The 27,617-nt window shown below is 48.3% G+C and overlaps 3 protein-coding genes across 8 annotated transcripts; all 3 read left to right on the top strand.

Annotated features, from left to right (window-relative positions):
• Positions 1-758: 758 nt before the first annotated feature.
• Positions 759-7,672, top strand: ntd5 (ntl-dependent gene 5). Its single transcript, XM_040165542.2, has 8 exons — positions 759-919; positions 1,854-1,988; positions 2,303-2,494; positions 4,992-5,109; positions 6,047-6,123; positions 6,595-6,777; positions 6,880-7,077; positions 7,177-7,672. Exons 1-8 carry the CDS (start codon positions 841-843, stop codon positions 7,257-7,259), a joined length of 1,065 nt encoding a protein of 354 aa, XP_040021476.2. The 5' UTR covers positions 759-840; the 3' UTR covers positions 7,260-7,672.
• A 158-nt stretch (positions 7,673-7,830) lies between these two features.
• On the top strand, positions 7,831-12,943 carry LOC120810716 (uncharacterized). 6 transcript variants are annotated; one of them, XM_040165540.2, is made up of 3 exons: positions 7,831-7,934; positions 8,936-11,359; positions 11,833-12,943. In XM_040165540.2, exons 2-3 carry the CDS (start codon positions 8,960-8,962, stop codon positions 12,178-12,180), a joined length of 2,748 nt encoding a protein of 915 aa, XP_040021474.2. In that variant the 5' UTR covers positions 7,831-7,934; positions 8,936-8,959; the 3' UTR covers positions 12,181-12,943. The 6 variants fall into 6 exon arrangements, with proteins under 6 accessions (XP_040021474.2, XP_040021471.2, XP_040021473.2 ...); XM_040165537.2 differs by having other exon boundaries at positions 7,928-8,420; XM_040165539.2 differs by having other exon boundaries at positions 7,933-8,230.
• Positions 12,944-16,266: 3,323 nt separating this feature from the next.
• Positions 16,267-27,249, top strand: LOC120810409 (uncharacterized). Its single transcript, XM_078094895.1, has 16 exons — positions 16,267-16,589; positions 17,457-17,627; positions 19,039-19,092; positions 19,778-19,833; positions 20,107-20,173; positions 20,921-21,040; positions 21,170-21,366; positions 21,512-21,640; positions 22,175-22,328; positions 22,436-22,613; positions 22,742-22,883; positions 22,994-23,572; positions 23,658-23,756; positions 23,909-24,046; positions 24,129-24,183; positions 24,274-27,249. Exons 2-16 carry the CDS (start codon positions 17,573-17,575, stop codon positions 24,696-24,698), a joined length of 2,448 nt encoding a protein of 815 aa, XP_077951021.1. The 5' UTR covers positions 16,267-16,589; positions 17,457-17,572; the 3' UTR covers positions 24,699-27,249.
• The last annotated feature ends 368 nt before the right edge of the window (positions 27,250-27,617 follow it).

The following is a 27,617-nucleotide window of genomic DNA, read 5'->3' on the forward strand; positions in this document are numbered from 1 at the left end:
TTAAAAGCTTCTCTTAAGCCCCGTGTGGCTGCATCTTGAATGAAATCCAAGTGTTAGCCGACGGGATCGGAAGCACAGGGCACATTTCAGGAGGGCCGATACTTCATCTATCAACTTCAGCCTGGTAAACACACTTCAATATGTGGTGAAATGTCGCCAGACTTGTTTTGATGTTGGTTCACATTGTATTCATTCCTCTGACAGACAAAGCAGACCAAACGTGCGTTCTTGCACCAACGAATACGACGCTACTCCCTTGAAGATAACATTCCTACTTGTGGTGCTAATTATAAACCATTTTTTGGAGTTTCATTTTTACCCCTTTACCAACAGTTCTGTAAAATTCCCCCAAAAACTGTCAACCGCGAAGATATTAATGAGAATAAATATGGAATTACAATCAAATCAAACAAATTCTGGAAAAATGATCTAATATAGTATGCTATTATGTTAGGGTACTACTACAAAATAAGAGCGTAGACCGGCATCCAGTGCAGCGTTGAAGACGCAGGTCACCCCGAGGATGCGTGGGAGAGCATCAACTCCCTCTGTTGTTTGCATTCCCTGTTTGTTTATCGTTAGTCTGTGCGCACATCACCCCCTTCATCTGATAAGCCAACAGAAATGGGTGAAAGGTCCTTCAGACTGGAATTTTTCCTAATTCTGTCCTCCTCAATACAAACCAGATGTGTGCTCCTGGCTCTATACACCCCCCCCCCCCCCCCCCTTAACCTCCCCCGTCCCCCCACTCTCTCCTCCCTCCCACCCTTTGTCCCCCCTTCCTTAAAATGCCGTGTCTGCTCGTCCCTCCCTCATATCGTCTGAGGCCCGGCTTGAAGGATGGACCGAGCCCCGCTGCTGCTGCTGCTGCTGCTGTCCCTCTGGGCTCTGACTGGACGGGTGTCCCCGCAGGCTGCAGGTAAGCGCTCGCACACACCTGGGCGAGCACTGAGCGCCCGCCGCACGTCCACGAGCACAGCTGGACGGTAACCAAATACTCTGGGTTTCTTCTGCCTGCTCCGCAGCTCTATTTAAATGTAAAGATGATCACAACAGGGCAGTTAGTCAGTAAAACCGCAAAATGCATTTCTAATTATGATCAATTAGAAGTATAGTTTGGTTTGCCAAAAAAATACAATACACGGTTGAGTCAATTGTGGGCTGCCTGCTCTGTGTGGAAACACTGGCCTTTTAACACACCCTGAAGGGTTAATCTACAACCCTCTTAACTCCTGTTTCATGATGTGAGGTAACTTGTTTTCTAACTGAACGGTACACTGTGTCTCCGTGCTGTTCTGGGATGATCATGAGTGCATTAGCGCAGCACACGTGTGCTTGTGGCCCCATAGCTTTGGGTTAGTGGATGCAGTAGCACACATGTTTTCATTCTAAGAAATGAATAATGGGGGGAACCCTGTCTGACTCACCCCTTCTCTCCCCCCAATTCTGTACATTGAGGATGTGTCGACGTCGGCAACGCTGCACCGTAAGATAAGCAGGGAATTTGTTTTTTTAAGGTTTGTGATCGAAAACAGATTATTGCTATACAGTGATCCTGATCAGTTATAAATGATCCACCCGAGTAAAAACTCTAAAACTATTCGCAGAAGTAAGATAACAAAAAACAACAACAAGATAACCGAAGGGCAAAGAGCAAATAAAGCCCACCATATAAATACTTACTTTTCTGGCAACCTGGGTGGCAACTATTAGCCTGGCCACCTACTCTGAATTCCTTTTCCCTCGAAACAAAAAACAAAGCAGTTGGCAAACAATCCCCCTAACAGCCCCTCAGCGTTTGCATTTTTTACGAAGCAATTACTGTGCCGACGGCGTGTGTGGTGTCACCGCAGGGTTGTGTCCGGATAGACTTCTGGGAGAGGAGAGCAGGAGGACGTGTCCTCGGCCCTGCAAGGCCGACCGGGACTGTGGCAACAGGCGCCAGTGCCTGTGTGACGGCCAGTGTGGGCTCAGCTGTGTGGCTCCAGGTAACTATTTGTATGCATGTGTGTCTCGAGTCGTCACCGCAAACACTACTGTGGACTCTGGTAATTGAAACTGTTTGTGTGTCTAAACGCAGCTGCGCCAACACACATCCGTTTGTGTGTGTTTTAAAAAAAATAAAATCGGGGCTCATAGCGCGGGACACCAGCTTTGCGTTGGGCCTGTGCGTTGTAAGAGCGGCCATTGGGAATGCATGCCGTGTGGTTGTAACAGCCTCATTGGTTTCCTCCCTTTTTAACAATCCAGCACATTGTGAGATTGTCTCGCCCCCCCCCTGGACCGTCTCCTCTCCCCTCAGGTCGGACTTGTCCCTGGCCTCTGCCCCCCAGTGAGGACTCAGAGGCTCGTCTCCTCTCTCCCACTCACTCCTTCTCGGCCCTGCTCGAAGTACGCTGCAAGCCAGGCTTCGCGTTGCCCAGTGGCCTGGACGCCACCATCCGCCGTTGTCAAGGTGACCGACGATGGAGTGGGGAGGAGCCCATCTGCACAGGTGGGTTTGAGTTCAGCGCAGAGAGGTTCTCTATTTGTGTCGGGCTCCATTACAACAATGACTTCATGAAAATGTTGCTGTGGTATTTGTTGCTGACTCAAATTGAGTGTTGCTTCTTTAACCGCAGAAGCGATTGTACAGCACGTGTGCAGTCGGTGGTCCATGACGGGGGACAAGGATTAAACATAGCTTCTATTGTGATTTATTGTTTATGCAATGTACTTAGACAGAAAGAAAGAGAGAGTGAGAGAGAGAGATATTCAGGAATGAAAACCCGTCTGTCGTTGTGCCGGCTGAGACATTGCACAACTGGGACCTATTCTCCTCATCACCATAGCAACCGGAGCTTCAGTTGTTCACATCGGCTGTCGGGAAGATTTTACAGATGAACTGTTGATAAGTTTAAAGAGGAGTGGAAAGCCGAACACGCCTGTGTGTGTGTTTGCATCATATGGAGGCACATGCACGTGTGTGTGTGGTGTTTGTAGGTACACAACGGACCAGTAGTGTTCTGTTTCTACATCCCTGTGTACGAAACTACAGTTGTTCATTCTGTGGAGTTATATTATCTAAAACCTATTCATGTATAGACTAAATAAACTACACTAAATATACTTTACTATATCCAGTACAATACAAAATCCCAAATTGTTATAAGTTATTGTTCTGAGATTTAAGTGGCCCCATGAAAGGCATAGGTGGCATAAAGATGCTCAGCAGTACACAAATAAAAGGCACCAATACTTTCACAACCTATCTCACCAACACACAATGGTGTTCTTGCTTATTGCTTCCTTCAAGCTGAAAAATTCCAGCTCTCTAGGTCCGAAATCCTGCCATAAACACGGTGGCGCCGCCGTAAATACGCTTTCTTAGGAATCCTCAACCAGCTGGATCTCACCCTCCTGATTATTTATCTTTTCAAAGACGTTAAATAAGGATACGAGCTCTTTCTCTGTTTCTCGCGTAGGGTATATCCTCCTGCGGAGAGACAGACAGAAGGTAGGTGGGTTTTTGAACGTGTGAGAGGGCTTGTGTTGTGTGCGTGTCCTGTGCATGTGTGAGTCGAGCTCCTTCATGCCTGTTGAGAGGCAGTGGGTGGCCAATCACTGTCAAAGTGGCACAGAGCGGGTGTGAATGTGCGTCTGCAGCCAGTGTGTATGTGTGTGTGTTAATGGAGAGGTAGATTTTTTTCTCCATACATTAGATGTGTGTGTGTGTGTGTTGGGGGGAGGGATTGCACATGTGTAAGTGTTGTGTTGTGTGTGTGTGTGTGTGTGTGTCTGTGCGTAGGCGACAGATCACAGTCAGGAGAGTCAGAGAGCTCTCTTGCTCATGCTGCTTCAGGCCTTTCTGTTCCCTGCTCTCCTCTCCTCTGCTCTCGTCTCTCGTCCTCTTTTCCTCTCATCTCTTTCTCCTCTCATCCTCTTCCATCTGAGGCCTCTGATAAGGTCTCTCTGTACAATGGGAGCCAAGGACAAGCATGCAGCCCCAAGGCTTTTCGGTTTGCACGCATCTGCGTGTGTGTGTGTTGGTGGGGAGATAAACACAAGTAAAAACCTTTTATATCTTTGCTGTCGATCCGCTTGCGGTGTGTTTTTAACGTTGCGGTTCTTTCAAAATCACTCTTCTGCCATTTTTGGGGGGGGAGATGAATCTGAGATACCTCCTTCGTGGCGGTTTGGTGCTGCAGCGTGTGTAGGTGGCAGCAGTGGAAGAGGCAGGAGAAGGGCGATATGTGAAAACAGAACTGAGCTTCGGGCTTTCATCCGCGGCCAAATAAGACTCGTAGCTCTCCCTCTCCCATAGGTCCCTTTACATTCCTGTATTAACGTTCCTCGGTTTCAAATACCTAAGACTGCCCTCCGGCAAGAGCTGCCTCTTCCTTTCAAAGCCGCGTTCAGCTCCCAAACCCGCGCTTGATGGAGCTCGGGTCGCTTCGGCCTCTCTCCAAGCACCACTCTTGATATTTATATTTCCAGCGTGAGGCACTCAAACTTCCAGGAAAGAGCACTGCCAGGTGTTACACAATCACAGATATATAGCTAACTCCAATGTATTACCTAAGAAGGGTTATTTGAACTTAAACAGAACGACACACGGACTCCAATGAGTCCTTCTTTTCTAATGGTTGTCATCTGCAAAATCACATAAAATGTGGACGTTTATTCCATTGTCGGTGTGCTTTCTGATTGGTTTATACCCTTCGGCAGTAGTCTGCAACAATGCACAATGTTTAAAAAATGCGTAGGTTTTGTGATCACAGCTTTTATCTGCATAGTAACTAGTAATCATATGAAGTAAAAAGTACAATGTTTGCAACTATACTGTAGGAGGGGGGACATTTAGAGTACTTAGATTACTAATTTGATTTACTTTTCAAAGTAAAGTACTTCCAAATTGTCCTTCAGTACATCACTTGAGTGATTCTACTGCTTGGGGGAGATGCGACTGAGGTATTTTTAACAGTACTTGTGTGTTCCTCTTTGACCAACAGGGACTCGGTCACCTGCTTCTACCCAAAGCTGCCCTCTGCCCGAGGACATCGTCGACACCTTCAGCATCCAGGGCGACGCTGCAGCCGGCACCTCCATCCGCTACACCTGCCTGTCTGGGTAAGAGCCGGGGGATGATGGGAGGTCAAGCGAGCGCGTGGGCAGAGGCTATGAAAACCTAAAGTGATCGGAAGGTACAAATGGAGGAAGTGAGAAGACGGGGATGGAGTGTGAAGATGAGGCATTCGGCGGAGGGACGGCTTGATCAGAGCGGAGCTGCTCAGAGAAAAGTCCCAGCACATTAACAACCAATAAATTAATGAGTTTAAAATCCTACTTGAGTAAAAGCACATCACTGGTATTAGCTTAATGTACTTAAAGCAATAATGTATTAAATAGTAAATAAACTAAAGTATTCTTTCTGCAGAAAAAGAATTTTATCTGACATTTTCATTTAATTGAGGTGTTAATGCATCTGCAGATTATCTTTGCTGTTAAATACTGAATCATGCAGCTTCTTAGGGACTTCTTTATGCTAAGCACCACAAGCAGGGCTTTACTCTTTAACACAATGTTGTGTTTTTGCAACGTAAAGTCCTGCTAAACTAAAGCTATAAGATTTAGTCACGTAAGAGTTTATGAAGTAGCATGAAATGGAGCTACTCAACTACTCCACAGCACAGTGGAGTAAATGTGATGCAGCTACTTTGCACAGTTGTGGGAGAGGCGTTGGGGAACGTGTAGTCATTAGCGGTGATTGGCAGGGAATTCATTTTCTCCCAGCTGACAATCTCTCCATTCAGCTAACTAGGTGGTTACAGTCTATCTTGTATTGACTTCCCTTTCCACACTGACTCACACGCGGGATAAGATGAGCCAGGGTGGATGTGTCAGCCAGAACTGTGCACACAACATTCAGACACTCTGAAAGGGAGAGACAGAGTGTGAAAAAGACACCATCTACACCTTCTCTCCATTGCATTTCATCCTCAGCTCTTAGCTTTCAATTCTCTTAGCTGCCATCTGTCTCCGTCACTCTCTCCCTTCTGTCCTGCAGGTCCGACATTGTGGGCAGCCGGGAAAATTTCTGCCAGGATAATCAGACCTGGCAGTATCCTCACCCCATCTGTAAAGGTAAGAGTGCTGTATCTTGCACCATGTGTGTGTACATCTTTTAGGTTAAGGCAAGCAGCAGGGAAACGGAAGATGATGTTGGAGTGAACTACTACTAACTACTACAACTAGTTTTTATCGGGATGCTCGTCTATTTGTTTGCATTACTTTCACATGCTTGAAAATAAAAGAAGAGTGAAATAAAGAAGGAGACAGAATCACACAAACTCCATCACGAATCTGCGTGCTGCTCTGTTTCATAGTTCTCTTCTGCCATCTAGTGGCTAAAACCGAAGTTGCACGGCCTGCTTTCTTTCAGAGGAATTGTTGCATTAAAGAATACTCTTTACTATGTGGAGACACAGTGAAGTATCCCCTTACTGAGCAGATACTGTGATAACACCCCAGGTACTCCCTGTCTTTTTTTGACGAAGAGAACAAACATTAGAGAATCCCCTGAATAAGCGCGCTGACAATCCGCTCCTCTCTTAGAAGTGTACTGCCAGCCTCCTCGAGAGGTGCAGCAGGGCTACGTGGTGGCTGTTCAGAAGACTGAATACGAAGTGGGCTTCGACATCCACTACCTGTGCAAAAAGAACTTCCTGCTGGATGGACCCCAGAAGGTCACCTGCCTGTCAAACGGGAGCTGGAGTGCGTCCCCGCCACACTGCAGAGGTGACGGGTGTTTTAATAAACCCAGCGACAAACATAAACGGGTTTTAAGTATAAGGATGATCATTTGATGTTCATCATACTTTGATGTTTGTTGGATCCCAGCGCGCTGCCTCATCCCCGCTCAGCGAAGCCGCGTGGTGATCGGCGGAGTGAAGCGCTGGCCGTTTGACGTCACGGACACCTTGGTTCCTCACGGTGAACATGTGACGTTCTTCTGCAAGCACCCGAGGAAGCAGTGCAGCTTCTCTGCGACACAGACGTGCTTCGACGGGAGGCTCCAGACGCCGGCCTGCTACCTCGGTAAACCCTCAACACCGCCCGCCCCCCCCCACGAACATCATGAGGAGGGGGTTGATTCACAACATTCACCATTCTCATCAATTTCCCTTTCTTCTTCAGAGCCCACATGGTTGCAGTTTAAACTCTTCCCCCACCGGCTGGTGTCAGAGATCGAAGCGTGTGGGCCCGATGATGTCGAGTGAAGACCCCCCCCATGCGTTCAACACAACGGGACACCGCGGTCCCAACGTTGAACGTCGTCTCCTGACACTCAGCATCCTGCACCCGTGCTGCGATTGTGATTCGTGGCTTCATGGTTTCGTACAGTGACCTTTGGCCTTCTCCACCGCCCGCTGTCAAACAAATCGTAACCTGCAAACCCACCCCGAGCGTTACCCTGTGCCCCCCCACCCACCCCCCTCTGCGGCTTCAGGCAGGACGCATCCATGCGAGGACGCGCATGTAACACGTTTACACTTGTCCACGCGGCTTTATCAATAACGACTCGACTCTGTGATATTTCACTGTGTGACCTTTTTATTCCTCCTGTGGACGCATCAAGTCTCGAGGCTTGTAAGATGTTTAACGATGAAAAAATAAAGTGAGGTCAAACTGGTTCGCTGGTCCGCTTTGCTTGCTGTTTTTTTCCGCGTTTCCTGCACCTCGTGCGTGCTGCAGGTTCAACGTTACCCACAAAAGGCTGAACATGGCTGCCGGTCGGACCCGGTAGGCTGCGACACCATAGCAACTCCCCCTGACCCCTCCCTCCCCCTTCCTCCCTCCCTCCCCCGGCATTCGCAGCATCACCCTTTTTTTTTTTTTTTTTTTTTAAACACTGCACAGTCATATTTGGTCCTCCGGAAATATCCACAGCTCGGGTAAGCCTGTTCCCTATGCAGCGAGTGTTCGGGGTGGAGTACAGTGGAATAAAATAGTTGTTTTATTTAATTATTTATTTAAAAATCGTCCGGCTCTGACAGCAGAGATGCGATAATATGAAAAATATATTTTTTTTAAAGAAAGGAGGGCGCGCGCCGGGGAAAGTTTGTCCCGAGGGTGTCCGCGGGTCGCGCTTCTTGGCGGTCTCGGACCCTCGACTCTTAAAGATGGCTGGCTGCGGGTCCGAGGACGCTCCGCGGCGAGGGGAAGGATCCGCTCCGCACCGCGGCTGTCTGTAAATATTATACACGTTTTCCTCCGCGCCGACCGACGCAGCAGCGTTGTCGCAGGTCCGAGAGCCGCCGCGGCGCACACGCACCATAATAATAATAATAATAATAGGATTTGGGATTTCGGACCCTCGCGCGGTGCGTAATGGCGTCCTCCGCGCAGCTCCTCGGTTGCTCCCCAGACTTCTACTAGAGGTTTTATTTTGCAATATGAATGTTGTTCCGAGGCGAAATGAGAGGTTTTTTTTTATTATATGTGATGCACGTGCATGGTAGAAGTGGTGAGGTGGGGGAGGAGGGGGGGTTTCGCTCCCATCAGTCGGAACTATTTCCGTTTCGTGCGTTTCGCTGAATGATCGGCGACTCCGTTCGACCCCTCGGTAGGAAATGTGCTGAGCTATAATTTCGGATCACGCAATGTGACCAACAGGAGTCTGTGTGGAGGAGGAGGAGGGTGAGGGGGGGTCGAAGGGTCGCTCATCATTTCGGACTGGGGGATTTGGGGGGGGTCTCGTTTAAAAGACATCAATCAAATGTGATGATTAGCAATCTGCACTCAACTTGACCCCAATAATCACCACTGAGACTTTTCCCGGCAAACACCGGGATAATGATTTAAACCTTTCATTTGATTCCATGGAACCGGCTTGTTTATATTCCAACGCCGCCTCTCCGAGTGTCTAATATGTGGTTTTATTCCAATTCCATAGAAACATAAATGGGTTTGCCCCAAAATGGAGACCCAGCTGGCTTCAGTCCTGACCAGGGGCAGCCTGGATGTCCAAAATGGCAGCCAGCGTGCAGAGGGATCGGGCCCAGCGACAGAGGGCTGTTTGGACCCAGAGGAAGAGACCTCACACTGTACAGTACCGGGCAGCCGCCCGCAGTGCCCCGAACCGGCAGCGCGGACCATCAGACGGTCTGCGCCGTCAATCAATGGGAATAAGCCAGAGGTGGGCGGGACTTCTAAGCGAGCCTCTCAGGAAACAAGGAGGAGCGGCGCGTTCAGACAGCCAATCACAGTCAAGACCGGAGTGCCCGTGTTACGCAGCCAACCAATCAGACTCAAAATTGTCGTCCCCGCACGGTGCAAGCGGCCAATCACAGACGCGGCTGCCGTCGGCCCGGCCAAAGACTTTACTCGCTCACGTTTGGGAAGATCTGTTTCGGTCTCAGCTGGAGCAAAAAGAAACGGTAACGTCACGATATCTGCTTTTAAGAATGAAGAGGAGATCACAGAAGCTGCTTATCATGAGACTGAGGAAGCTGAGCCAGAATCATTCCACGAGCAAACAAAGTGCAAAGACAAACATTTTCCGGGTGTTAAAATCATTCCCGCTGACATGTCAGAAACTCCTTTAATATCAAGCGTCGATACGGATAACGTATTGAGCCTGAAAGGGGTTAAAGAGGAAACTGCAGAGAGAGACATTGAGGAAAATATTCCTCTCATTTTGAATGATTTGGATTTGAAGTCTCGTTTGACGTTTGATGAAATGGGACCGGAGGAGCAGACGGAGCCATTGGACCTGAGTTTGCCCAAGAAAACGGCGAGCCGAGAGAGAAGGTGTGAGTCCTTCCTGGACGACTCTGGCTGTGAGAGCTCGCTGATTATGGAGGTGGATGAATACGAGGGAGAGGGAGACAGGGACATAGTAGAAGAGGACGACGACGCTGAAGCAGGCGTCTCCGCTCTGCGTGTGGACGCCGGCGACACCCTCGAGGACTCTCTCCTGTCTCCCTCCTTCTTCTCTACCTCCGTCTTTACCTCCCTCCCCGCTATAGACTTTGACGCCAATGACCTTCTTCTCATAGACGACGAGGGAATACCCTACACGCTCGATCAGGACGGACTCAAGCTGCCCCAGGTCGATGAGGGGCAAGGGACGGGCTCAGCGCGATTGTCCACGTTGGCCGATCCTAGCCTCAGCCAAAGTTCAGACACTGCACTAAATGCACCTTGTGATCATCTTTACTACTCACCAGCCCCCGCCGCCGATCTTCTGTCAGTGAACGGTGGTCGAACGAAGCCCCCAGAAGTCTTCACGAGTTCGGTTGCGAACCCAGAGAGCTCTGAAGCCGCAGAGCCAGCCGTCGAAACTGGTCAGGAGGCTGGAGGTGTTAATTTAATCCCCGGCCGGCCCGTTCAGATCCTCACTAACCCTTCCAGTAACGCTCCTATTCTCCTGCTGTCCTCCCCCTTTTCCTCACCCCGGCTCCCCTCAGCTCAGACGGGCATCTCGCTTCCCCTTTCAGTGACTCAGACCTCCCCCGGTGCTTCCAGCCCAATGTTCCTCCTCCTTTCGTCCGTGGCCTCTTCCTCCGGTGACTCCGCCTCTACCTCCACCCCCATCGCCGTCCTGGACCCTACGACCGGTCAGTTGTCCCAGATCACGGCGGCCCCGGCCCACGTCTCCCTCCCTTTGCCCCCCGGTCAGCTCGGCGCGACGGGATGTCCGCCCCTGTCCACGCTGTCCTATCCCGTCATCAGACTAAGCCCCAAAACGCCGCCCGAAATCCCGCCGGGGGCAGGGACCAATGTGAGCTCCCGCTCGGTTCTCGCTTCTCTGAGCGTCTGTCCGTCCCCTCCCGTCCCTCAAAGCGGCCGCGGCGGCGCGGGCGTCCCCTCTCAAGACAGCCCGTCCCACTCGAACCCCGGAAGCGAAGCCATAGCTGCAGAAGAAGTCTCGAGTGAAAACGACAAGCCATCGACTCTTACAGCATCCTCCCCGCTCCCGCAGCCTGCCAGTTTGACCTGTGACCCCTCGGCTCAGCCCCGCGCGGAGGCCCGATCGCCAGCCTCCGAGCCGGGGTTCGACCCGTCTGACCTGCACTCGGAACGCTTCCCTCTCGACGACCATCTTTACTTTTCCAGCGCGGCCGCTCCTCCCTCGCCTCCCGTCGGAGCCGCGCTCCCCTCCGACAGTCTCGTCCCCCTGGACCCCCTGGACCCCCTGTCTCCGGAGGGGTCGCCCGACGCCATGGGTCCCCGCAGGGTGCTGTACTGCCAGCTGTGCCCGCGGGTCTTCTTTTACCTCTCCGACCTCGAGCGCCACGCCATCACGCACTCGCAGAAGAAGCCGCACGTTTGCCAGCAGTGCGGCAAAGCCTTCAAACGCTCCAGCCACCTGCAGGTCAGTGGTTGGAGCTAAACAGCAGCAGCACGAGTAACGACATCAGTCGCTCCAGCAGATGCCGCTAATTATCAGTGCGATTACTTTTAAACCAGATAACTGATTTTCCAGGTTACTCAGGCGGAACAGGAAAAGGGCCGTGAACACGCTTTTAAGTGAACATGTTGCTCGTTCAAACGATGAATCCAAGCTTATGTCGGCATCCAGTTGATGTTTGTGGCTTATGAGTAGGTTCAATATTTACTCTCATTCCGCTCTGGCGTCCGCAGGCCCTTGGCGTAAATGTGTCACTCTTTGTCTGCTCGATGCTCCACCATGTTCACCAGCTCACCGCTGAGCAGGTAGAGGTGTTTAGCCCGAAGCGGCTGCCTAGAGTGAACCAAAACAGTCAATCAAGACAGATCTGCCGAGTGGTTCGTCGCTACAATTCACCGATTTTTTGATAGATTTTCTGCTCTCCTCCCCCTCGACAGAGACACAAGCACATCCACACAGGCCAGAGGAACTTTGTGTGCCCCATCTGCGCCAAACGCTTCAGGGAGGCCGGTGAGCTGCAGCGCCACCAGAGGGTCCACACCGGAGAGAAACCCTACCAGTGCCAACTTTGCCACACGCGCTTCGCCGAGCGCAACACGCTACGCCGGCACACCAAGCGCAAACACCCGTACCACCAAGTAGCCATGGAAATGCTGAACGAGAGAAGGGACGGAGGAGGAGGAGGAGGCGTGGGATCCGGAGTGCAGGACGAAGAGGAGAGCGCCGAATGGTACAGCTCCACCGTGTCCAATCTGGAAAACTCTGACTCCGAGGTGGAAACTTAGAAGAGTTTTCTGCAGGTAAACTCCGAAGTGAACGGAAGGAGGGGAATCACATCTCTGGTTAAAGGCTAAACCTGTCATTTTTTAACACTAAAAAAGGGAGCACTTGCAATATTTATTTCAGTGATTTTAAGCTAATTCTTTTTAACAAATGTATATTACTCCCATTCCAAGTAGCGGTGGGAGCTTCATCGGCTTCGGCCTCATTATTGATTTTGACGTTAGCACTCCTAATGAAAAAGAAAAAAAGTTGCATACGTGTCTATGCACATGAAATAGGAACGCACATGCGTGAATTTAAGTTCATAATATTAATCAGACTGCCACGTGAAGTCGCATTCCTTTTCAATCCAAAATGAAACCCTCAAGTGCTCAGAAAAGAAGGATAACTTATTTACTCTGAACAGTCCTTCGCTCGAGCTGTGTACATAAAGAGCGATATTTCTAAGAGCTGCACTTCTGCACTTCTGCACTATCTTATGTGAAGGATGTAATCTACCTTTCTTACCGTCAGAGACACTGTGAGTCATTTGAGGTACTTGTTTTATTTCAATATTCACGTTACATTGTGAAGGAAAACGGTCGTATTTCTTTTGCAGCTGCAAAGTTGTAGCTGTCAACTTTAAGTGTGTAACTCATCATGTGAGTATTTGACCAAATGTTTTTGAGTTATTCCTGCAAACAAAATATTCAGATGATTCAGATTTTTGATTTGTCTCATGTGAGTTATGTTAATTTATTTGAATTAAATTTTGTCAACATACAATCATTCTTTGTACCAATATTTATTCCTCGTCCTTCACAGATGTTAAAGAATTGAAGCATATTCGATGTGGCTTTTCCTCCTAATCACATATGACTCATCTATAGAGATAAGGAACCAAAGGGCCACATCTCTCCGTTTGATTTAAACTGATCCTCAAAGTTAATTCTCTTCTCTAAATGAATCACAAAAGATGGGACCTGACTTTATATGGATCTTGGTGATTTACATTTTTTTTTAAATAACTGATATATACTCACCTGGACTGCCGCCAGAGAGTAATTGAGTTTGTGAGACAGTCCCCTGTTTTTTTTTTTTTTGCACACTCTCAATTTTCCGCTCAATTTAAGCCAGCGAACTCAACGGAGCTCAGCTCAAGGACAGTTATTAAATGCTGTATCGCTCAAGTGACCCGACTGGGTCCTTGTGGCCGACCGGCTCCTTATTTCTAGGCTGGTCATTGTGGGGGCAGCGACGCTCCGGCATGCCGAGCGTCCCCGCGCTAAGCGCCGTTGTATTTCAGTCCGGCAAACACACTACAGGGTCCGCGCAAAAGGGCAAAGGTCAACCAAGTACTTACATTATGTCCATAGTTTTCATTTTTCAGCACCAACTCAACTCAATCAGTCAGGTATAGTAAGATGCAGGGAGCTCGAAATACAATGGCTATAAAAATATGTAATTTATTTGTAATAATTACATAACAATGTTGGTTACAACAAATATTTATACACAAAAAAACAATAAGTAAAACTTTTATATAAAACTATATACAGACGTTCTAGACTGTAATATATATATACGTTTTTAAATTCCCTTTTAAGTTAACGTGTGCTCTACAGACCATTTGCACATTCATAATATATAAACCAAGTTAACTAATGAAAATATTCCCATGTGTTTATTTAGTATATATATATATATAATGTTTTATATATAAATAAATAAAAAACACAAGATACTTGATAAATAATAAATGTTCAACCAATTCCCCTTTAATTTTGCTCGTGCATGTGTTGCGTACGTAATGTTAAGGACTCTGATGGTTGAACCATTAAATCAATGCTGTCCGTCAGCAACACAAAACAGACTGATCCTCGTCTCCTAATTGACACCACTGGACCGAACTCGGTGCATGATAATGATGAATATTCATCCGTGTGAGATCAACAGTCCAGCTGGAGGTCTGTGTGCGTGTGTGTGTGTGTGTGTGTGCAGTACAGTATTATGCGTATGTCGGTTGGTCGCTATCCAGCTTACACACAGCCGCAAAGTGCAGTGACTGACCGACAGATGGATGATGGACGCAGAGCAGACAGCTATGTGTGTGATCGGTCTGCGCGTGTGTGTTTGTGAGGCTGGTGTGGTTGTATTGCGTGAAGTGGAACAGGCAGCAGGGCCTCTGAGTGGCACGAGGCACACGGCCAAGTGATTGAAGTGATAAAGGTGGAGGCGAGGAGCGAGAACAGGCGTAGTGACGACGCACCAGGGAGCGGCAGCAGATGTGACGGAGTGTGTCAGACTGGTATGTTTCAGCCTTTTTACTCTCTTTACTCACTTTGATGGGTTTGTCGTATATCTGCTCTGTCGCGCCGTACACGTCCCATTAATGCCACTGAGAGCCAGCATGATGGAAAGCTAAACTAACCATGGATGGATTTTCTTTCCATGGCTGTTGCACAGTTCAGCCATGTGAGGGCACACTCACACCTACGATGTGATGCATGAACCGGCTCATTCCACATGCTGCCTCTCAGCTCTCTCAAATGGTGGAGGGATATTTACACCGGTGGGGGAGAAAGGCAGGAGACAGTGAGCTTGGGGAGAGCTGGATCTACGTTCAAACTCTGCAGTTTCAGCAGCAAAGGGGGCAGATTTGACACAAATATGGAAAAGCCATGAATAGGCTTTTATTCCACGCTGCATGGTGCGGTTTTTCACGGTGCTCTACGGAACAGAGAAATATGATATTGCGCAAGGGAAAGGTTAACAGCGCGCAAGCCTCCTCGCTCACCAGACACAGTGCAGAATTAACACTGTGTGAGTCTGTACGTGGGTGTTAGGGCGAGAGAGGAAGGGGGGGAGGCAGGAAAAGAGAGAGAGAGTAACAGGTGTTATTCAGAGTCCAGGCTGTGGGCCTTTGGAGGGGAATCAGAGGAATAAGCAATTACATCACCTTTCCCTCAATAACAGGGCCGTCGGTGTTTATATGTGTGTAATGTGTGCGTGTGAAATGCTTTTACAGACCACGAGAGAAAAAAAGCCGTCAAAGGTGAGACTCTACAGTGACGAGAAATACGAGATACTGTGAAAATGGCACAAGGGAGCCGCGGCGTCTATGACCATGTATTGCTATATTTAAGTTCCCATTCATGTTGGGTTCCATTAGTATTCCCACTTCGTTCCATGGCAGCCGTGGACGCTGTCTCTGCCCCGTGTTCTCCGATTAGTGGCCCTCCTGGTCAATGTTTCTTCCCAAATCAGATAAAATGGCAGCAACCTCCTCGCTGCCCTCCCTCCCCCCTCCCCCTGTTTCCCTGCAGCCCCCCCCTCCTGAAGACTTCCCCAAGGGCCTCCCTTCTTCTCTAACTTTATGCCGTCCTCTCTGCCTCACCCTTCCCCGCCTCCCCTCTCTGTCTCCCCCCTTCTCCGCGACCTGCTGAACCAGCACACGCCGGCTTGTCTGTCAAACCGACAGAACAGGTGCTCCAGCAGCGACCTCACTTCCCCCATTTTTCTCCCCCTGCAGCCCTGAGGCACATGCACACACGCACACACACACACACACACACACACCTAGACACACGCATGCACACACACATGTAGAGAGCGTAAACACACACACACACACACTCACGTTCACCTCAGTTACTTTGGAAGGTTGAGGGGAAACTCGGGTGATTTTTTTTTTGCCCTGGCACAAACGCTAACGCACGCTGTAAAGTACACGCTGGCGGACGCCGACTTACTGACCCGTGACTCCCAGTGGTGTCACACACGACAATATACACTCACACACACCTACACTTGGGCGCAAACAGCACTAAATCACTTTAAAAGGGTGACCCGAATGTGTCTTGACAGGTGAGCCTGCAGTCTGCAGAACATGATTTTTGTACCAAGTCCAAAACAAAATAGTGTCTGGTCCCAACATTAAAGCATCAGTGCGTCTGCCGTGTCACATCCGAACCAACACATCGGTGCTTATTGGCTTTGAATCGACACCTTAATCAGAGAGGGAGTCAATGGCTGTTAACGGATAGGAAAGGGGAGGTGTAGGGGGCATGGAGGGGGAGGGGTGAAGTTTGACAGTCGCTCACAGTTGGCACCAAGGATCCAGGATGCTTTGGGGCGGATGAGTAGAGGGGGCAGATAGAGCGAGTCAGAGAGGGCGAGTTTGATATCGGAAGGGGACGAAGGAACCACTGATCCTTTTTCTCTTTGCATTTCACCTTTTCGGGGGAAGAAGAAGAAGACGTGTGGAAACTGGAGGAAAAAAAAAAGGATATGAAAAGAACATGAAAGAAAGAAATCGTCATTAACTCACTACGAAGTTCTTTCTTTCCCTCTCCTCCTCCATCTTGCAACTCTCTCAGTTTAATCTTAAATCCACTCCAAAGTCCCCAGAGGGACAATTCTCTATTTATCTGTAAGTATTCTCTTTCATTCTCCTTCTTTTATTCTCTCAGTGTTTCCAGAGCCTTCCTGTGCCTCAGTGCCCTACAGAGGAATAATACAGTCAAGCAATCGCTTGTTGTTGGATTGCATTAATGACCGAGCGGCCTTCTTTTTGGACGTGTATTGTACACAAGTGAGGTGTGTGTGTGCATTGATTTGATTGGTACTAAGAAGGGCGCTGCTGTGATTTAGTATTCATAACCTCAGCCACTCCACAGCATGTGTGTGTGTGTGTGTGTGTTTGTCCATTCGATGCTTCCTTTGGGCTTAGTGTGGCCAGTTCAAATCAATATTGTTAATAAGTTGTGTGTGTATGTAGATTCCCAGCTCCCCCTATTTGAGAGGCGGCTCCGCTCCTTGCGGTGCGTGACACACTTCGTCACGGTGTGTGTGTGTGTCTGTGTGTGTGTGTTTGTGTGATGCCGTGGGTGTCGCAAGTTCACGTTTGTCCGTCGCAATCTGCATCCTGCAGCCGCGGCGTCTCAGTTTCCTCCTCCTCTTCCTCGTCCTCTTCCTCGTCCTCGGGCTCTTTCGGATTGTCTCCCTAAAAGCCTCCTTGTCTGTTTAATTGTGAGCGTCGTTAGTTCTGTCTCTGCAGGTGGGCCTGTGTGACACCTCGCGTGATTGCGACAGGCCTGCTGCGGCGTTCGGCCCGCCTGTGGGTCTGAGAGGCTCTGCGTCTATTCCCCCCCCCCCCCCCCCCCCACACACACACCTCCATCACCTCTCCGCTGTGCTTTCTGTGCCTCTATCAATACCGCTTTGTGTCTATCAGTAGATTAACGAGCATCTGTCTCCCCCTCTCTCCCCCACTGCTTCCTCTGATCCCCTGCAACAGTGAGAGACGGAAGGAGAGGGGTCCATTCCTCCTGGTAGAGTGACACCAGGAATTTCCTCTCTCTCCCTGTGCTACTCCTCCCCCCAGCCCCACCCCCACCCACCCCACCTCCCACCATGACGCTGCTGGCCTCCGAGAGGTCTCTTCTCATCCGGAACAAGTTCCGCTCAGGTGAGGAATCTGGGAGTTCCAATACACGCCGATTAAAAGGGGACAAATATTTATTTTCCCCACAGCGACGTAAAACACTTTTATTCAAATCCTCGTTTAAACCGAATTCATTGTTAATGTCTAAATAAGCACCAATCAATATTACAGTTTGTAAAAAAAAATATTAATTGACGATGGGACCCTATCACATTATATCTTGCAAAGGTATAATTTATAATTAAACGAACATATTGTCTGCCAGCATTCGGTCACAAACAGCATTTAAAGACCTTCCTAAGGCTGAATAATTGAAGTTGTAGTGGCTGCTGCTCTCAGGCAGCTGTCGTTAACGGCTGGTAAAACAGAGAGACGGCGAGATGGCAGAGACGCTGTCCCTTAGGTGTACAAACACCTGCTGGAAAACATGATTCCTGAGGGCAGCTGCTCTGTTGACATCATGTATGTACATGCAGAGTCTTATGTTGGTCCATTAAGTCTGCTGCTTCATCAAAGTGATTCAAAGTGATACTAAATCCTTTGCGGAAAAAACATTGTCAATGGCGGTTTGAGATCCTGCTCAGCTCTTGTAAATTGTACGTGTTTTTTACTGACCATTGACATCGCACAGTGTGCTTTATGTCACAGGTCTCAGTTCACTTACATCATCACATCTGTGAGTTGGGAGAACTTTATAAAAGTGCTTAATTCAAAAGACTTTAAGAAGCCTGAATGATTGAGCCGTAGAAACAAACACACACGCACACACACACGCACACGCACACACACACACACACACACACACACACACACACACACACACACACACACACACACACACACACACACACACACACACAGCCTTTCTTAAGTTAAACTTTCATTTGGAGTTGTCAGAGAGTGGCGTAGTTAGCTGCACGAGCGGCGATGACGTGAGGAGGAGGGGATGTGAGAGGCTGGTGGAGAGAGCAGGACAGCTGAAGGGGGGATGGGATGAACAGAAATAGACATACTGAGGGATAAATAGTAACTCCCCCTTCCCCCCACTCCCCCTCCCTCCCGTCCCCTCGCCAGGTCGCTCAGATCTCAAAACCCACTGAAATCACGCCGCGGCCGGCCCTGCGTCACCTGTCTGCGTGTGGCCTGAATGCTAACGTGCATACGTGCATACGTGCGGTGTGTGCATGTGCGCAGGCGTGCCAAGAGATACACGATCTATAAGTCATGGGGAAATATACATTACGAGGTCATATCACTTAACGGTGATCGGGATGTCCCGCAGTGCTCCACTCCTCCCTCGCTGCGTGTGTCATTTCTATCCCACCAGATCATTTGTCCTTCACATCAAACCAACGTACTGTTCTATCAATGTGACTGGCGACACTTCCTTATGTTTTGTTTTTAACAGACAGCTCAATCTCTGTTTCTCTTTCAGTCCTGCAGTTGAGGATTCAGAACCGAAGGCAGAGTGAAATCAATGCAGACACTGGTTAGTTTATCTCCGTCAGTTGCATTGTTATTGATCACTGAACACCATGAATGCAGGAAGGATTTCATTGTAAGCCTCTTCAGTTTGCCTCTTTTCACGCGTAATGGTTTTACTCTATTTAACAGATTTACTTTCCTTTGATATCCCTTTTGGAGTCAAAATGTTGTGTTTAATTAAAAGCTCTGATCGTGCAAGAAGCTAAAAGTGGTTTTTGACGTATTGTACTGCATATTTAATCGACAAATTCAGCATGAACTAATTTTTCACATATACAGCAGGTATAAGAGATGTATTAAACAACTATAGCATCTTGTGATATTAGTGTGTATTGAATTGCAGATTTGCAATCAGTTTGCTCTAAATATCAGGCAGTATTTTTAAGGTAAAGCCACAAATACATTTTGCAGCAATGATAATAAAGACTAATTTAAAGACATAAAAGAGATATTTCAGTCAGACAAGCTTCAGTTCTCCTTCTGAGGCTAAAGCAGGTTGCACATTCTGATGCCAGCCGACAAAAAAGCGCACGTCAGACGTTCCGTGCTGCAACTTTGAGGGATGAGTTGAAAGCTGAGAGGGCTTTGTTGATGCACTCACTGGTTCACCTGAATTGCTCCTCTATCATGCTTGTATCCCCTAAAAAAAACTCTCTATTGTAGTTTCATCACACCGTCTGTTTCCATAGGGGTGAAGTCTGAGTGCTTCCCTAAAAAAGCAGAGAAAGAGCAGAGCGAAGCTCCGGTGAGTAGCATCCAGGTCCTTCATGACATCCAACAGCAGGGCATTCCCACCACACAGACCAAATGCAAGTTTTGATGAAGGAGGAACCAAGTTCCCATGTACAGAAATGGTTCCCTCCACATGTTTTTCTTTGATATTAGATCGTACCGTTGATTGTATCTGATAGAGCAGGACGACACCACATTAGTGCTGTTATCCAACTTTCCCCTGAATGAACTGCATAGTAAAATATGGGCCCTGGCTGTTGGTCTGAACTGCTGTTTCCCGATGCAGCATCGAACCGACGGTGGCGCCGCTCAGAAGTTGCCCCCTTGTGGTCTCAACACCGACACTGCACAAGGTGATGGCCTGCCTGCAGTGGTTTTGCTTGTCCTCTTCCTACTTTACCCTCTGCGCTTCCGGCAAAAAGCACAGTGGCATATTTTCTCTGTCTTTGTGTCTGTATTTCATCATCTCTGCTCTCCGCTTCCTGTTGCACAGTGAGAGGAAATGAAGTGCGCAAATCTGGCAAAGGGCTCCGTGTTTCATCAGTTGTCAGTTGAAAATGTGTCTGACTTTGTTGCACGCTGGTGCTTTGCATTTTAAGCAGCCTGAAAACATATCAGTGATTGACAGCGTATGATAAACCCGCCAATCCGTGGATCATAGTCACCGTTTAGCCTACTGACATCTTTCTCTCCTTATCTATCCGACGCTTTCTCACCTTCCTTTTTTTGAAAGTCATTTGAAAAGACTATTTTTAAAATATCAGGCTTTGCAAACTATCTGATTTACCTTTCTGCCCTTTTAAAAATGTTGTGCTTGTATGCGTGTTCATATCCATGGGAATACATCTCTCTACGGACAGGAGTGTTTACTATTTTTTGATGGCTCTTCTAGTTTGTATTGGGACTGACTGCCTGTGGCATCGCTGCTGTGCACATCACATATGTTCCAAAAATCTTTTGCCTCTCTCTCTCTCTCTTTCTCTCTCTCTCTCTCTCTCTCTCTCTCTCTCTCTCTCTCTGTGTCTGTCTGTTGATCTCCCATCTGTCCCATCATCTCGCCACTTATCTCCACCATTCGTCTAACCTTCGTGTCCCCGCAGAGAGGACTGTGTGTGGGGCCCAGAGGCAGAAGACGTCTCGCCAGACGCAGGACCTCAGTGAGAGGATCCAACGTCCACCTGGGCCCGTGAAGTACAAACACACACTGCCCCTAGAGAACTGTGAGTCAACACACACACACACATGCATGGACCGGCACACACAGCCAGAGTCGCACTCATTTATTTCCTTCTTCCAATCTCATCTACTCCTCCTTTGACCTTACCTCCTCTCGCTTCCCATTTCCTCAGGCCCTGCCTCTTTCTCTCTGTCTGCTGATGTCTTCGAAGATGACATTTCATCCTGCCCCTCCTCCTCGCCCCCCGAGCAACACAGCGCTCACCAATCCCCAGATTTTACGTCATTGCCGGGGCTCTCAGGTGACCAATTACTGAGTGACTTCTCGGCTGTGGGCTCGTCCCTTCACCACAGCCCTCGTCATGCTCAGGTGAGGAAACTACACAGTTTAGACTAAGACACTAGTATGTCAGCAGCAACACAGAATGAATCCCACCAATACCCTCACATTAACGGATGTGTGAGTTCAGAAATAGCCCCATGTGTCAACTGATAATCTGATATTCTGCCTTCAGTCTAGTTTGGCGTTGCTCCCGGCAACCGAGGGCATCAGACAATCTGTGAGTGAATCGAACTCCATGGCAACAACTGGGAGACCAAATGGGATGTATTTGACCTCTCAGACCACAACCCTGCTGCCAAAGGTATTGTCGGGTTAGTTTGTGCTAATGCTGTCATATTAAAAACCATAGTGGTTTCACTTTCATTTTGTGCCACATTTGAATTTCATAAGGTTCTTCCTTTGTTCTGAATATTTTAGACTATATATTAGACTGGTAGCTTGTTTATAAATGCTTGCTATAGTATAAAAACATTGTAGAATTCTTCAACCAAATAAGATGGTCACATGTCTGTTTTGTCAAACCCGATGCTGTGCAGTAAGCTGCTCTGCATTCATTACTGTCAATTTGCACTTCTGGGGGAGCTCAGTTTTTGCCCTGTAGGTTAACACATTCACACACAGGCGGCATGGCTGTATGTCAAAACCAGCACATGCTGTCATCTGGAGATTTGTGAGGCATTTGTACGCTGCGTGTAAGAGTTTAACCTTGACATGAGGCAAATGCTGTGGAAAAAAAATATTTTTTTCATTTTCTATGCAATTTTCTACACGCCACTCTTGAAATGACACACCAGCACCACTATAGTTGAAATGTGGGTAATGTGTGTCTTTATAGACAGCAAGGCCTCACAGCCCAACCTGCTCCTCCTCATTACCTTCCTCCATCAACTTCAAGCCACGGAAACCCCGGGACACCAAACCCAAAATGAGGAAACTCAAATATCACCAGTACATTCCTCCTGACCAGAGAGGAGGGTCTGGGACTGGAGGTCCCACTTTAATTCTTACTTGCCTACATTTGATTCCAAAAATATTTATAATTATTGTCAAATTTTGCGAAATTGTGAATTCATCTTCAACTATTGTCTATTTACAGGGGGAGGCAAACAGAAGAGTCCTACCCAGTCTTTAGACCCAGCCTATTCCCATCTCCTGAAGCAGCAGCAGGTCTTCCTCCAGCTGCAAATCCACCAGAACCAGCAACAACAACTACAACAGCAACAGCAACAACAACAACAACAACAACAACAACAACAACAACTCACTGCTCCCAGGTAAGCAAATGGATGGCTGGAACACGGTGTCAAGTAACTTAAATCGAGCAAACTAGTCAGATCTCTTTATCAAGAGACATTAGTCCTCAGACTGTTTGGTTGAGTGAACGCTTCTGTCTTTCATTCAGTGGAGAACATAATGATCTTCCGTCCTCTGGAGCCACGCCCCTTAATCCCCAACCTGTTCCCGCCACCGCAAACCACAACGCGCCAGACGCAAACCCCGCGTCCAAGCTTGAGATTCTCCCCGCGAATCTCGTTGATCTAACGGTATGAAAAGGCCCGAACGTCCTCCGAAGAACGATCACCACTATTGACGAATGAATCTAGGAGACAGACTGTCCTCGTCATTTGTGTGCCCCCCTCGTCCCCTCCCCCAGGTGTCAGAGTTGCGACAGCAGCTGCGAAAGCGTGGCCTCCCGGTCTCCGGCACGAAGCCCGCCCTGTTGCAGCGCCTCCGCCCGTTCCAGCTGACCCACTCCTGCCTCGCCCCCCTCTGCCAGCCGGGGACCGGCCTGGAGCCGCTCACCCCGGGCCCCGCGCCGCCACCGGGCCAGAGCCCCGGCTCCAGCTCCAGCTCTGGGCGAGACTCGCCCGGCAGCAGCCCGACCCAACAGATGTACACCCCGGACAGGGGAGTTCCCACTGGGGTTCTCAGTGACGCCCAGAAGGGAATCCTGAGCGGCGCGACCAACGGTTTCTCCAATGCCGTGCCAGTCAGTTTGGCTGGCGAACAGTGTCTCTCCAACGCGGCCTTCCCGGGCCCTGCCAGCAACGCCTCAGGAACGCCCAGTCCCAGTCTGCCCATGTCGTCGTCCTCCCCCCTGCAGTGCGGGGCTCCCTGGAGGACTGAGAACCAGCAGCAGCAGCAGCAGCAGCAGGAGCTGAGTGTGGAGCTGGAGATGAGGGAGAGGTTACGGAGCAGGCCCAGGGACCACCCCGCCAGCACCGGCAACGAGGTGAGCCAAGGCAGGCTCGTTTTCTGGGTCTGTAATGAGTGTACTAAAATCGTTATGTTTAAATAAATGATAACTATTCCTCCAGTCTTGTGGAGGATCCCTTCATCCGTTCCTGCAACAGGATCCTGGATGCTCCAGACGGAAACCAGAAACGGACATGCAGACCGAGGTGTTGTTTACACAGGTAAACACAACAAATCAATCCGCACACATCTCGATCGCTTTTCGAAGGGCACGCTACATGGTCTTCAATTTAGAAAACTGGTCAAACATGTGTGTATACCGTGTGTGCACATCACTCATCTGTCCACGGATTTTCTCTTGCTTTCTAATCAGGTGTTTTGCTGCCAACCGTGTGATACGATTGGCCAGGATTTTGAGCTGCCAGTGCAGATTACAGCAAGTCCAGTTCAGACGTTGTCCTGCGTTCGCAGCTTGGAGGAAGAACTGCAGGAGGCCATCCAGAAAGCACAGGTTAGGATCTGTCGATGAGCAGGAGGAGATCAACTAGAATTCCTTTAACACAGTTGGATTTAAGTGCTTCTTCTGCCCACAGATGGACCCTCGGCAATCCATAGATGACATCCTGGATGAGCCCATGACTTGTGTTCGTAAGTGTCACATAATTAATAAAGAGCACAATCTAAATGTCACACGCAATTTCTTTCAGGGTCTCATCCTTTTAACTACCTCTCTTCCAGGCTCTGTGAACGTCTGCGATCATAAATCCCCACCCCACTCAGTCCCCGGCCCCTCGCCTCCTCCTTCTCAAGGCGACCAGTCCCAGCTCTCCCAGCTGCACAAGGACGGCTTCCTTCCCTCGCCTCTGTGCTCCTCTCTCCTGCTGGAGCTCCCTCCATCTCCTGCAGTGATAAACCCCAACCATGCCATCGCTGCTCCTCCACCACCACCACCACCCATCTGTACTTCCCCTCTGCCGTCCAGCGGGAAGTCGCGCAAGCGCCGGGCTCCGACGGCGTTCGACGCCGCCGACTGGCTCGAAACCCTCTCGTCGGGCCTCCGCCCTCTCACTCCGCCGGCAGCTCCGTTTGTTGGGTCGGACTTCAGTCTGGATTCAGATCTGAATGTCAGTCGAGTGTTGGATCTGATGATAGAGAAGTGGTGAGGATTTGTGCGCGCGCGTTGTTTGTATGCACAGTAGGTTTGTGTTTCTTGAAGGTCACGCATGGGGCACACGCGCGTCCCACTGAGGGAACAATATTGTGAACAGCGGCCCTCCGTCCGTCCGCCCTTGCAAGGCCGCCAGAGTCACCGGCTCCACGCAATGTCGAGAGCGGGGGAACAGATTAAACGCGGCGTTGCCGGGGCGACGGGAGCACAAACGCACACACGCAGACGCCACAGAACGCGGTTTAAAGGCACTTGGGATCAGCAGGAAATGGAAAACAAGCAACACATCTGAGGATTGACACACTCCACAGCAGAATGTTTGCAGTGCGAAACAAAAGGAAACCTGCCGGCACATTCATTTAAACACACTTTCCCGGGTTGCGCCGGGAGAATGTTGTTTTCTGACTTATCTCCAAGACCCGTTGTCGGATTGGGTTGAGTGTGGCCCCTGGTGTTGACTCAGTCATTGAGTCCTAGCCATTCATAAAGCCTATTTAGAGTGTGTAAAAGCCAGAGAGAGCACACAGCTTGCGTGTGGCTCCAGACCTTCACCCCGATGCCAGACACACAGTCGGCATGCAGAGGGAGAAAGCTGGCAGAAGTTGCAAACGAGCAGTGTGTGCGAGTGCGCGTGTGGACGTGCGTGTCGGTGAGCGAAAGCTTGTGTTTTGTGTGAAGTATGTGTGTGTGCGTTCAATATGTCTGACTGTGTGTGTCTAAGCACACAAGGCTGCTTCTGTTTGCACGTGTCAACAGCCAACTGCTTCCATGTATATTTATTAGCATTTATGCCAAATGCACTTGTAGTTTTTTGTTTGCTTGCAATTAAGTGTGCGTGTTTGTGTGTCTGTGTGTGGTATGTTTGAACTGTGAAAGGATGCATGTGAAAGATACAGAAAAAAAGCTGTGGATCGGTGTGTCCACATCTGAGACCAGACATTTCATTGGAGGCTCATTGCCAACTCAGCGTAGTTATCCGGTGTAATCATCACAACAGCCACATTACCTTGTTCAAGTCACCGTTCTCCAGGAGAGCAATCAGCCAACCGCCCCAAAAATAGTCCGCATATAAATGCTCCAATCAGAGAAGTTAGTTTTCCTCATCGCTTTGCAAAGACAGGTGGTCATTTTGTTCTCTGATTAGCCCCCAACCGTGTCTGGCCCGCTGCACGGTGCTTACGCTGCTACTGGCGAAGCCAGATTTGGCACAATTTATGACCCAAGCCCGAGGCCACACTTGTTCACCTGTAAATTAATTCCACACGTGTATCATTTGACATTGTTAAATATTTGCTGTATATTCCGATATACAAAACGACCATTTTATTAAGAGAAAATGCACTGTAGAGTTAGCATGGAATAATATTTGTGGAGAATAGGAAGCATGAGCAGAGGAGAGCTCGTCTGTTGAAGCTGCTGCGGTGATTACTGCACATTTTCTTGACGGTGACAAAGATCTTACTTTTATACTCTACATGATTAACTGGCCTTGCAAAAACTGAGCACATTATTTGTTTGCATAATACACTTTCATGGAGTTATGAACCTTTCTTGACCCCACTTAACATAATGACATTAGTGAGGAAAAAATTAGCCAGTTAGCAGAGGTTAGCTAGTGTTAACCCGCCGTATCACATAAATGTAATTTAGATCACATCTACATTAAGTTATATTCTGCCCTTTAAGTAACTGTATATTCAACCAATCATTCATATCTGAAAAGTGTGTATAATCTGTCAACTAATTGGATGTCCTTCTGTAGGGACACTTTATTGTGATAAAAAAAAACCTCAGCTTTTCTTCCCTCCTCATTCTTAAAAGTATTGTGTGAGAATAAAAGTGAAGTGCTGAGTGCAATATGAATGTGTAAAGGGCACATCGCTTGGTCCGTCTGAAGTCATCATGTCATATGTTTGTACGCCATTATTTCAGTGTTGTTGCCAGTTGCCTTGTTCTAATGATAAACTGGTGTCTTACTACGCAAGACAACTTTGGTAAATTATTGGAAGAAGATATCTGTGCACAGTTAAACCTTCAACACACGGCTTTATGTTGAAGCACTTCTTGTACAGCTTTTACTACAGAGACTATGAAAAATGCAGTTCAATGTGGAATGATGGCTATGATAATTATAGATATCAAGAAACATTGCCTGCTGCATGAACTAAAAAAAAAGGTTGATTGGCAGGAGAGTAAGATGCTACCTCCTGTGACTTCCAATGCTTCAGGGCCAACCTCAGTTTTTACTTGTTTCTTATTTTATTTAACACTGGTGCGGAAGTTCCTGGAAGACCCCTGAGATGGTTTCACTGGTTTGACTGTTTTAAACTGGGCTTGAGACGGTCCCGACCTGGATTTGGGGCTCGTTAGGACACGAGTAGAAACACTGAGTTGTCTCACTTCTGCTGCTATTAATGCCTTATTGTAAAAAGGGGAAATAAAATGTGTGTGCTTTTATTTATTATGTAACTTATTCATGCAAAATATATGAACCATTGTCCAAAAATGTATTTAAAAGCATTAAGAAAATTAAAGTCTTAATAGATTTTTTTTGGTTTGTTATTCATGCAATATGGTGCATTTCAAGGATTAACAAGAAGGAATCGTTAATAACTGACAAATTTCACAAGCAACTCTCCCAAGTGATGTCTCATTAAATATGGATGATCAAATCGTAAAATGAAATATTAATTTGCACCGATATGCTTAAATATCCATAAAGCAGCACTAACATCCACATGGCTGCATTGTTAATCTTCATAATGACACAGAATTGTAATGTGGAGAAAGCTGATAAAAAGATGGATAATCTACGAACTCCACTGAGTGATCATCATGAGGCAAGAACACCAAATTAAACAAAATATACATTGATATAGTTGTACCATTATAAGACAGTATATCACACACTTTC

The sequence above is a fragment of the Gasterosteus aculeatus genome, chromosome 20 (genome assembly GCF_964276395.1).
Source record: "Gasterosteus aculeatus chromosome 20, fGasAcu3.hap1.1, whole genome shotgun sequence".
NCBI lineage: Eukaryota > Metazoa > Chordata > Actinopteri > Perciformes > Gasterosteidae > Gasterosteus > Gasterosteus aculeatus.